Source organism: Eleginops maclovinus, chromosome 23 (assembly GCF_036324505.1).
Source record: "Eleginops maclovinus isolate JMC-PN-2008 ecotype Puerto Natales chromosome 23, JC_Emac_rtc_rv5, whole genome shotgun sequence".
Taxonomy (NCBI): Eukaryota; Metazoa; Chordata; class Actinopteri; order Perciformes; family Eleginopidae; genus Eleginops; species Eleginops maclovinus.
The window spans coordinates 6,136,326-6,148,347 of NC_086371.1; the positions used below are offsets into that span (position 1 = coordinate 6,136,326).

Below are 12,022 nucleotides of genomic sequence, written 5' to 3' on the forward strand. Positions count from 1 at the left end.
CTTGGCCCAATTTCTATGAAACTTTGTTGAAAAGTGTCTCACTATATTCCCTTCAGAGTCTGAGGCCATATTGCTTGCACAGGGCTCTCACCTCTGACTTAACAAGCAAACATGGAGGTGTCTGATCCGAAAGCTATCAGGGCTTTCTGAGTGGCTCCAATTTGGTCTTGTGGTTTTGATGTGGTTGATCTCGAGTGATTGACACCATACTCCTAGAGCTTATTAATCTTTTACAGGGCAAAAAGATTTACCAAAAAATATATAAAAATACACTGCACGTCTTTGCAGACCATTTACCACTTATATACTTGATCCAATATGTGATATTTTTTTGTCTCATGATGCTGTGTTAAGGTTCGACCTCTTGGCCAATGGCGGTGCTTCTCTGACGCTGAGTTACGAGCGCGCCCCGTTCCCCTCGTTGCACCGCACGGTATGGCTGCCCTGGAACGTTTTCCATGTGATGGACACGGTGGTGATGAAGCGTGAGGAGAACGACATCCCCAGCTGCTACCTCACCGGCCTGATCAGACCCAACCCCCTCATCCTGGCCACGCCCCTCTCCACGCTGTACAAGACGTCGCCCGACGATAGCCCCATCATCCCTGAGACCCAGGTGAGACCCGCCGACACAGAGGGGACCCAGGGAGATCACATTAAGGAGCTTTTATGGTCAATTCCACATTTGTGCGCATATCTGATTGTTTTGAATGTCTTTAATAATTCAACCCATGTTTGATCCCAACATGCAGCAGTGTCTAAAATACACAAACACAGAGCAACGATAATGCCATTATCTTCCATTTGCCATCGCTTATTTTCGCATTTGCCTTTCACTTTGCCTTTGAGCTTGGATTGAACTGAGGCATCCCCCTAAATACTAACCCATAAATTGTCTCACAGTAATACTGATAAATTCATAGGGTGGAGGTTTTATGCCTCAGGATTTGGTTGTTATGAGTTTGTTGGAATCAGAGTTTAAAAATCCCTAAATGCACAATATTGCAGTTTAGGACATTATAAAACTGTGTTACATTTGAGGGACGAATCAGAATGTTGGACATGCTTCAGTGGCAGTCTGAAGTGAAACCTGGTCAAGGGAACTGGGACTTTGAGATGAGAGAGAGTTAGACCAAGATAATTATTAGAGTTGTGGCTTTCGAGTTAAAGTTTGAATTAATTTATTGCCTGTGGAGTTTTCTCGGATGGATTTGAACTTATGTACTGTATAGTTGTGAATAAGTAAGAAGTTGTTTTTAATATGTTCACTGCTCAACACAAATTCATAATGCGAGAATTGTAGAATATTAGATGGTCTAATAAAAGTATTTAGTCTTATCAAATGGATTAGAAAGATTACTACCATTAATAAACAGATAGAAAGCCATCATTTTATCAATACAGAATGCATTGATAAAATAACATGAGTACAGATGATGAACAAAAAAACTCAGAATAAAGATCAAACATTGTAGTTGCAAGTTGATTTTAATTAAATTAACGTGATGGTTCAATTCCTCAATTACAAGCATGAAAGTGTTTTGTAATACACACTTAGTGAAATGCAAGCAAGATTCTGCTCTCACAACCTACGTTTTTAAGAGCTCTACTGTCCTCCACCTTCACACGTGTATTAATGGCACCGGTTTGTAATAAACTCATAGTCCTATAATGAGCAACGTTGCTATACCACATACCTCAAACTGGTCATACTCAAGACTCCAGGTCCTGGCTACAAGACCATCAAGTGCTGTGCCAACGGACGACCCCTTTGAGACCATAAATGTCAACCTGACCTGGCTCATGGGAACCTGAATTCCAAAGTCTTACGGCAGCTTCCGCTGTGATAATCACCTGCTGGAGCATATAAAAAGGAACGACTACAGACACGTCTATCTCGGCCTGCAAGCGTGGGTCCGCAAGATCTCACTCTGTGAAGTGTGTCGAAGATGTTCTAAGACGTGAGAAATTCACTCAAGATACCTACTCAGGGGAACCTGTGATTGAGAATGATTTTTCATTTTCAATGAGGATTTGTTGGGACGCTTTTACATAGCTAATAAGACTTAGCCATGGTGGTGTAAATCACTGAATCCCCCAGTGCTGATTTTTAGAAGTCCACTGCTGTTTCCAGACGTGACTTCCCTTGCTTTAGCATGTACGATATTTCAGCAGCTCGCTGATAATTTTGCCTATGAGGCAGTGACTTAGCATAACAACAGCACAAAGAATACAGATTTTTGATAAGATCAATGAAACAATATAAACTTTTTGTTTAAATAATGACTAATGTGTCTTGAAATAATACATTCAGGGTTTATTAAGTACACCATCGCATCTTAAAGCTTGGGTGGCAATGCAGTAAACAATAAGATTAAGTTGGTTTTCTGAAAGTCCGGCTCTCTCCAAGAGCGAACCTAAATCCATGTAAAGTGCATGAGAGAAGCTTGGGGGATCGTGCATGTATTTTGAGTTTATCATATACCTCACATTCAAGGCAGAGTGGCGCAGGTAGAATGAAGGTGTGTTAATTACAGCCTGATCCATTTCAACGCCATGTTAAATGAATGTGTGTGTGTAAAGAGCATTTCAGCCGATCCATAAAAAAAGGAGTCACTCCAGATTAAAACCTACCACGTAATTGTGAAAAACTTTTAGAGTCTGAAATCGGTTTGCCAGTATACCCAGTAACATCCTGCACGTAAAGAATCTCATGGAGACCATCGGCAAGCATATCCAGCATTTTGTGTGAAACCTGTAAGTACTCCATTGAGACGTTTACTCGTTTAACAAATTCATACATAACAACGTATTGCATGTGGTTGTTATTGCATTACCAAATACTAACAAATAAGAGCGAAAATCAAATTGCTGTTTCACAAACCCCAAGTCTTCTAAATGTATTCCACTGGATGAATTTATTGTCAACGAGAAGCATAAGTGGGAAAAATACCAACGCATGAAGTTATAGTACAGCCTCATTGCTGCAATAGTGTATAAGGAGTTGCAACCTTGCTCACAATGGAATCTGCAATCATTGCTTTCAGTGTCGTGGATATATACGATCTGTTGATGGTGCTTGGAGAGGACTGCGTGTTACAAGGTATGAACTTATGCATCTCAAATGGAGGGGAATTAGACAAACACCAATATTGGACATCCAAACGTAAAAACTCTTATGTATAATGCATATGGTATCATGCGGCAAATAGTGCTTTAGGTTACAGGCAGGTGGTCTATACCAAAATCACCGCTATAATGCTTGAACAAAATGAATATGTTCCATACCAACTAGAAAGATAGTGGAGACTTTGAAGGCGATCATTCACAGTATGACAGTAATAAATCAGATAAGTCACAGCGGTGCGTGGGTGCTACAATTTCAAACATGCTCAGCTATTCAAAGAAGTTTGGCTTATTGCTTCGAGTGAAGCTTGCTTATGAACAGCGTCATGTTAATTCCCGCATTAATCATACCAAACTTTATTTTGCCCTCTCTGACTTATCGCCCAAATAAAATCATAGGTCCTTCATGAGCAAGTTGCTATACCAGGCAGTGACCTGAACCTGGTCTACCTGAGCTCCAGGGTGCCTGGCTACAAGCCCATCCTCAAGGTGCTGCTGACCCCGGACCGCCTCCCCTTTGGCCTGATGAAAGTCCACCTGATGGTGGCCGTCATGGGCCGTCAGTTCCAGAAGTCTTTCCCGGCCTTCCCCGACCTGTCGTACACCTTCATCTGGGATAAAACAGACGCCTACAGTCAGAGGGTCTTTGGCCTGGCAGAGGCAGTGGGTGAGTACATGCTGTGAAGCTGCTGTCTGAAGATGTTGTGTAAGCGTAGGTTCACTCACAGACTCACTCTACCTTCAGGCAGTGAACCTCGGTTGAACTTTTGAGAATTGATTTTTTTCATTTTTTCTAAATTGAGGATTATTTATCCGGGGACTGCTTTTGTTACCATATGCAATAAAGATTTAGCAGGTGGTGTGAAATCCTGAAATCCCCCCAGTGCTGCATTTTTGAAGGCCACTGCTCTTTTGCTGACTTCTTTGTTTTGCATGTATGATATTTCAGCAGCATGCGCTGACTAATTTTCTGCCTATGAGGCAGTAGGCAGAGCATAAACAACAGCACCACAAATGATAACAGACTTTTTTGATAAGATCATACAGAACAATATAACTTATTTATGTTTTTAAATAATGATGTAAGTGTCGTCTTGAACATTATACTACATTAGGGCTTTTTAAGTTACTCCATGCAGCATCTTAAAGCTTGGGTAGGCAACTTTGCAGTAAACCAATAAGATTAAAGTTGGTTTTGAAAGTATCCAGGCCTCTCTCCAAAAAGCACAGCCCTAAAACACATGTAAGTGCACTGAGAGGGCTCTGGAGGGAAGTGCAGTGCATTGTTATTATCATGATTTTTATCCATATACCTCAATACATTCAAAGGCAGAGTGCGCGCAGGTAGACATCAAGGTGTGCTTAATACAGGCCTTATTCATTGTCAACGCCTTTAAATAATTGCTGTTGTGATGTAAAGAGTATTTCAGCAAATCTATAAAAAAAAAGGAAGTCACTCCCAGAATAAATGACCTACCCTAGCTGTAATGTGGTGAAAAAAACATTTTAAAGTCTGAAAATTCGGAGGATTTTTGAGTTATTTATTACAGAAAACAACCCTTGCAGCGCTAAAAATCAACAGGACTCATTCCTGGCAAGCATATCGCAGCATTTTTGATGTTAACTGTAATGTTCTCCATCTGAGACGTTATCGTTTAAATAATTCATACCAGTTCACACGGTATTTTGCATTGTGGTGTATTTGCATTTACACAAGATAAAACAAATGAGAAGAGCAGGCATACAATCCAAACTCTGCAGGTGTTTCACAGAAACCCCACAGGTCTTCTAAAATCATCCCAGCTGGATGAAATGATATTGTCAACGAGAAAGCAGTACAGGGGGAAAAAACTACCACAACGTGCACTGAATGTCTGATGGGCTACAAGCCTCATTGCTGCAATAAGTGTCAGGTAAGGAGGTTGCAACCTTGCTCACCATAGGAATCTGCCATCATTGCTTTCAGTGTCGGTGGGATATGAATACGAGTCCTGTCTTGATGTGGTGCTCTGGGAGAAGAGGACTGCGGTGTTACAAGGCTATGAACTTGATGCATCCAACATGGGAGGGTGGATGTTAGACAAACACCACATATTGGACATCCAGAACGGTAAGAAACACTCATATATCTGCTATAAGTGCATATGTGTGTGCATGCCGGGCAGAGATAGGTGGCCTCTTAGGGTTACAGGCAGGTGGTCTTTACCCAAAATCACCGCTATAAATGCTTGAATCAAAATGAAATATTGTTCGTCATCCCGTCTGCAGATAATAGTGGAGAGTTTTGAAGGGCCGATCATTCACAGTAATGACAGAATAAATCAGCGACTAAGTCACCAGGGTGCGTGGCTGTGCTACAATTTCAAACTGCTCAGCTATTTCAGGAAGAAGTTGGCCTTTTGCTTCGAGTGAAGGCTTGTGCTTTTGATGAACAGGCGTCATGTTTAATTCCCGCATTAATTCAACAAACTAAATTAATTTCTTGCCCTTTCATCAATCAGAACAGCTTTAATCGCCTAGTACAATAAATGGACATGAGTTTGTCTTTGTCGCCCTGGTGCACAGACATGAGAGGGAAACATGCATAATGAAACTATCAAATATACATACAGCTCTAAATCATTGCTGGGTTACAGTTGCAGGAGGTTGCTTTCTATAATCTGCACATTATAGTGCTGGGTTACAGCTGCACGGGCTGTAATAAGACTGCGATTGTAGGAGTGGGCCTCGGGTAGTGTGCATTGTCAGCGTGCCAGGCTGCTGTTTTGACATTAAATCCACTCCAGCTCACAATCATTGTTCCAGTTGTCCGACACAATTTGTGGCCCTTTCATCTTTTAAAATAGTCAAGATTACATTTGTGGCCTCCAGCGGAGTCCTTAGTCTCACACTGTCAAATTAGAAATTGTGAGTGGATAAGAAGGTTTTTGTGGTTCATCTTTATTTTGCTTTCAATGTTTGGCTTTGCTCATTTCTAGTTGTTTTAAAATTGTAATTTACGTGCATGCATTTGCCAAGTCATAATACATAAGATGGATAAATGGATACTGTAGCTATAACCAAATTAGTTTTCCAAATGGCATGCAGAAATAAATAGAGGATTTCTTCTGTTGGCATCGAACGGAAAATGTAAAAGCTTGTGTACAACAAATGCATCCGAAACATTGGTAATTACACCTGTAGTGATGTTTTTCCTGGCTGTAGGCAGATTTTTGTGTTTGTGTGAGCCACAGAGTCTGCAGACTTGCTTTGTTGTTCCTCACAGCGATAGCATCATTGCTCAGGAGCCCGGCATGGTTGAGATTGATTTTTTTCTTCCGATTCAACCTTATTTCTATTATTCAGGAGGGAAAACAACAACAGTGTAAATGTTAAAACTGAAATAATTACCAGTTATTTTATGTGAGTTTTATGTATCTACACAGTCACATATTCGTTTCTAGCAGGCATGTGGGTCAGTTTGGCATAGGGAGATACAGTGAGGTATGTTCACATGCAATCTGAACTGTTCTTAAATAATGGCTAGTTAAATCGTTACCTTTGTGAAGCCATCTCCAGTTCATGAGCTTTTAGAGGTCAATATTCTGCAGAAAAGGTTGACTAAATGTCATCACTCTGAGGCAGATAACGTTCAAATGTAACTTTTCATTCACAGATAGAGCAAGAAAGTCTCTATTTTATGGTACAAAATCTAATTTTAAGATAAAATGTTCTATTATCTTACCATCAGGATTGGGCATAATGACCTGATATCTAATCATATCAGTATGAACATCCCCACAAAACACACTGCGTTACCTAGTTTGCTTTTTGCACAAACCTCCACTCTTCAGAGTTGGCCAGTACGCCCACACTCACTCACTCAGAGGTCGTACTGGTCAACACACCGTAGGAGTTTCACTCCTTTCAAATTCCCTCACCTTTGTCATTCAGAAATAAAGCTGAAATAAAGTAATTATATCAAAAAGCAGCAAAAATGTGCCAACCTAGCTCTAAGGCATGGTTTTTGTTAGACAAAAAGCTGTGAGGCCAAAGGTTCTCAGATCTTTTTTTCCAGGAAAAGTAGAACAACCATGTAGGAGCAAAACTGCATCCTATTTGCATCATAATTTAATTACAGTAAATAAAGTAGGGCTTAGCTTGGGGATTTTAAAAAGGGATTTATCTCAACCACTTATAATACATGATACGAATGTTGATGATTATATTTTGTATTATTAATCTGAATCTTAAAAGTATTTGAATTGGTCACATAGATGTAGTGGGGTAAACATTTTGAGTATAACGTAGCAGGAAATGGAAAAAAAATGTAAACAATAACCTCAAAATGTAAATGAATAACAATACTTGAGTAGATGAAGAAACGGTCCACCACTGGCAATAGGTTTGTCATCAGCAGCTATCATCATTTGTCACTCATTATTACATTACATGTTACTTGTTAGACGCTTTTATTCAACGCATCTTGCCCTAGGACACGCTGACTGCAGTGGGGATGAACTTGTGCTCCCTTTATCTGAAGCTCGACGCACTAGTCCAATGCGCCACAGCCTCTCATGTATTTGGATTGAGTGCAATAGGTCCCTTTAAAAAATATTTGTTAACATTCAGGTGCAATGTCGGATTCTCAAATTTGTGCAACAGCTTGTTTCTTCACACAATGGGAAATGATTTTAAAGTGGCATGTATTTATCACCTCAGTGTGTGAATAAATAGTTTTAGTTCATGAGTCACCACCAGTAGGTCCGGTGAGTGCAAAGAGGTTAATAAGGTTCACTGCTCTAACAGCGCACTATTAAAGAGCTTTTGTGGCTAATTGTGCATGAAAATAGACTCCCGCTTTTATATCTATTCATGGTGTTGATATTGAATTTGAATTGCTACATGAATTCTCATAATCTTTACAGCCATCAGAATCACATACGGGGAAAAATGCAAGCAGGCGGAGCTGACCAATCACATTTTCTGTGGTCGCTATGTGGTATCTCCTCAGCCCTGATGTGTAGTTACATTTACGAGGGAGGGTTACGTGAGCTCTGGTGGAGCATCCTTATATATCCTCTGCAAACCGCTTGACGCAAAAGTATCAATCTGGCTTTAGCCACTGTCTCTTTGGCCCGGTCGGTTTAAGAAAACCTCAGAAGATATTTCTGTTCCCACATATTTTGGCAAACAGAGGGAGGAATGCTTCTGCAACTAGAATTACATTCTGCCTACATCTTGATCATGGTCTTTTATAGCATCTAACATGCACACCCACAATTGGCACGGGCAACCCTATTCATCCCACAAATACTCAGTTGGTTTGCACAGTAATATCATCCATGCATTCTGCATGTTAACTAGTCTTTCCACATCTCACAGATTGCAGACACCACCTTTTGTTGGATATGGTTGTGGAAAACATGTCAGCGAACCAGAGTCTTCCTTTACTTTGTTCAAACCCCGGTGCCACTTTGTCCTGCTTCTTTGTTGTACGTTAAAAGAACAGACACAAGGGCCCATTGCCGAACCCAATCTGTCAAGCCATCCAAAACATGAAGTTTGTGAAGTGTGCAAAAGAACAGGGAGAATCTGCCTCTAGCTTGACTGCTGCTGGTGCGTTTTGTTTCATCCTACCTGTCTCAAAGTATAGCACAACCGTCTCCAAAGCCTTCACTGTGGCAGCATCACAGTTGGAATTGAAGTTGTTGTGAGCTGTTTATGTGATCAACAGATAGATGCAGCATGTGTGATATGCTAATGTATGCTGCATCCTTTATTAGACTGAGTGGTGCTGCGTGTCTCGCTTTAACAGAACATTGGATGTAACTGTGCATGGAAAATCATCATGTACAGGCTTGTATTTATACATGGAAACAGTAATGACAGAAATGAAACAACAGCCAGCTGGCGTCGAGTTTCTCGTGTGCAGTTAATGCTGCAGCCTCCCTAAGGGTTTCTCACCCGCACCAAAAATAAATTGCAAAGTCTGACTAGATTTTGAAAGATTCAGAAATAGTTTAGAAAACTTGTGTTGCTCTGTCTCATTTACCTTCTTCTGACAGGAGCTCAATCAATTTGCCAAAAGTGTTCCATGCTGAATCCTATTAGCTCAGCCCAAAGACAGTGAGCTCCTCAAGACTGTGAAATGTTTTTTTGTTAGTGACTTCGGTATGCTGGTTTATACTGTGTTCACATCAAAGTATCATTACTCTGTCTGTAATCCTATCCCCCTCACACATTCATTTTTATTACAGAGGTTGGGAGTCGGCACCTACTTTTATCCCCTTACATTTGCTGAATCCTAACTGAATTATTCAGTCTTGCACTTTTTGACATTTGAGATTTATGGCCCACGTGGGTTTTTGGGCAGGGAATGCAGTTCGATATCCTTCAGCCGGCATGAAGATGAATCCAAATATCACTGTTTGCCTTCATTGCTGCTCCAGTATTGATTCTTTAATGCTGTAAACCTTGACTAATGTCCTCACCCAACATGTTAGAAAGCTCTGGTCCTCTGCAGCTGCGGTTTTGCTCCAGACATTCGCTATCTCTCTTTGTTGTGCCTCCTGCTTCATTTTCGCAGCACTTCCAACATCTGAAGACTTTTCTCTCATTCTGTGTGGCAAAAGACCTGAGCAAAAAACGGCCTCTCTCTCTCTCTCTCTCTCTCTCTCTCTCTCTCTCTCTCTCTCTCTCTCTCTCTCTCTCTCTCTCTCTCTCGCGCTCTCGCTCTCGCTCTCTCTCTCTCTCTCTCTCTCTCTCTCTCTCTCTCTCTCTCTCTCTCTCTCTCTCTCTCTCTCTCTCTCTCTCTGCCTCCACTCCAGAGCCTGTCAGACCAGATAAGGCAAATTGCTGGTGTCTGTGCTTTAGTCATGTACTACTGCCCCTGCTTTCTTCATTACAAGTGGATATGCCTTCCCCCCAATCTGCAGCTTGTCTCTATCTCTGGTAACTTAGCCGATTCTTTTTGGACACAGCCAGAGTTCAGTATATAAGTATCTTAGAGATTGCTTACTGTAAAGTCCATGCACATGCTGCATTTGAAGCAATAAGAGGTTTTCGGCCCATTTTTAGCCTCTATCGTGGCATATCAGTGAGAGCCTGGGTGGTATCTTAGAGACTGACAAAGTGCAAAGGAGAACAAAGAAGGAACAGGATGCAATTAAGACACATTACCACTCCTCTCTAGCAGTCTCTGCACTCTGTACGTGTCACCAAGGTGACATTGCTCAGGGCACTCCAGTTTTTCTATCAGGTATTGAAGCTCAGGCCTTGAATTTGTACCATTAATCATTTTAGAAGCTGTGATGTCGGCATTAAATATTTTTTTTATCCATTACATGACTCAAATTAGCCTTTAATCAAACAAATGATTTCTCTCTGTAATGATTCTTAGAAAGGAATCAATTAAAGAAACGTATTCAGAAAGTTGGCCTTGGGACAGCGTAGTGAGGAAATATCACTTTCTTTATACAGGAGGATGTGAATACAGCAGAGCAGCAGAAATATCCTCTCCTTGCTCAAATATTTCTGTAATGACTACGCTAGTTTTCTATTTTCCGCTTGATTTTCTGAGAGAAAATGGCTTTCCTCTTTGATCCACCTCTCTAAACTCAAATTCACTACCATTTCCTTTTATACACCTCTTTATTGTGACTTTTTTCAATGTATTTCCATTATTTCTCAGGAAATTGTGACTCTCAGAGTCTAACTGTGTATGAGTGTTTAGAGTTGTTGTAAAAGCTGTGATATGCAGTTATATTAAAGGTAATGCCCTTGCTCAATGGAGCAGCGCTGGAGTGATCTTGGAGCAAAAGAGACAACTCACTCTCTGACTCTCTGAAAAGTCTTTTCTCAAAATACCAAGCACAACAGTGATTTCCTTTGGATCAATCTCAGATCCTTCTCCACACTTTCATTTATACTAATCAATAAGCAGACAAATACTTAAGGTTTGATCCATTCAGCTGCCATACTTTGTACTTTGACTTGAAGTCTCCTGTGGAAATCTGTTGTGTGAGCACTAGTTTATTCAGCCTGTCCAGAGAAAACAAGACTCTGACAAATTGTCTTGCAGTATCTCCATCTTACCTATGAAACGGTTTTCTTAAATGGGCCCTATTATGCTAATTTCCAGGTTTTACAATTGTATTCTACTGTGAGATGTTTACATGCTATAATGTTCAAAAAGGTCTTTATTTTTCTCAACCTACAATCAAGGCGTTCCAGACAGGGGTGGGAAGTGTGTGGGAGAGAAACTCACTCTGAAGGGATTTTAGCCTTTTGCGGACCATTTAGATACACAAACACCTATTCAACACACTACAGGAAAGGGGAAACCCCAAAAAGTATAATAGGGCCCCTTTAAAGTTTTATATATTTGGACCAAGCTTCAAATCAGAACAGAGTGAAATGAAAGTAAAAAATATTATTTAGACATACATTGAACAACTTCGAAGCCATTTAGGTTCAGACACAGTAGGGGTCCTTCTCTTCTGCCAGGGGCACCGGATAGTCCAAAGCCAAATTCCCATCAGTGCGGCTCTCCAGCTGAGACGTCACAAGCTTGATCCTCGCCACAATCATCAGCAGTAATGTCTCATGACCAAGTGTCCTTGAGGGAAGAAAACTGAACCTTAATCTCCTCACTCACTCCAAGTGGAGAGCAATAGAAGTTGTGTGTGTGATAAAGATAAAAGTGAAGGAGTGCACTGTCCATACTAAGTGTGTGTGGCATGATCATGGGGTGTGGGTGATGATTGATTAGAGTTTTAATCCATTCCCTCATGCTGTGTTATAGCCTATGGTGAGACTTGTGTGTGAAGTAAACTGTGATGATGGAAGTGTAAATAGAGAAGACCACGGCGGCTTGCCAAAATGACCTTAGCAGTATATGTTTTCCTTTTTTCTT

At 40.8% G+C, this 12,022-nt stretch overlaps 1 protein-coding gene and 1 long non-coding RNA gene across 2 annotated transcripts in view; one reads left to right on the top strand and one right to left on the bottom strand.

The window, feature by feature from the left end:
* Positions 1-12,022, top strand: part of si:dkey-237h12.3 (teneurin-3) — a 138,730-nt gene that overhangs the window by 104,833 nt on the left and 21,875 nt on the right. The window contains 3 exon segments of the mRNA XM_063875682.1: positions 355-616; positions 3,526-3,793; positions 5,093-5,236. Of these exon segments, the coding sequence (XP_063731752.1) occupies positions 355-616; positions 3,526-3,793; positions 5,093-5,236 (674 nt within the window).
* The window catches only part of LOC134859294 (uncharacterized), a 29,962-nt gene continuing 29,532 nt past the window's right edge, over positions 11,593-12,022 (bottom strand). Inside the window, exon 3 of the long non-coding RNA XR_010165073.1 lies at positions 11,593-11,725. This is a non-coding gene — a long non-coding RNA (uncharacterized LOC134859294). The remainder of the gene's footprint in view (positions 11,726-12,022) is intronic.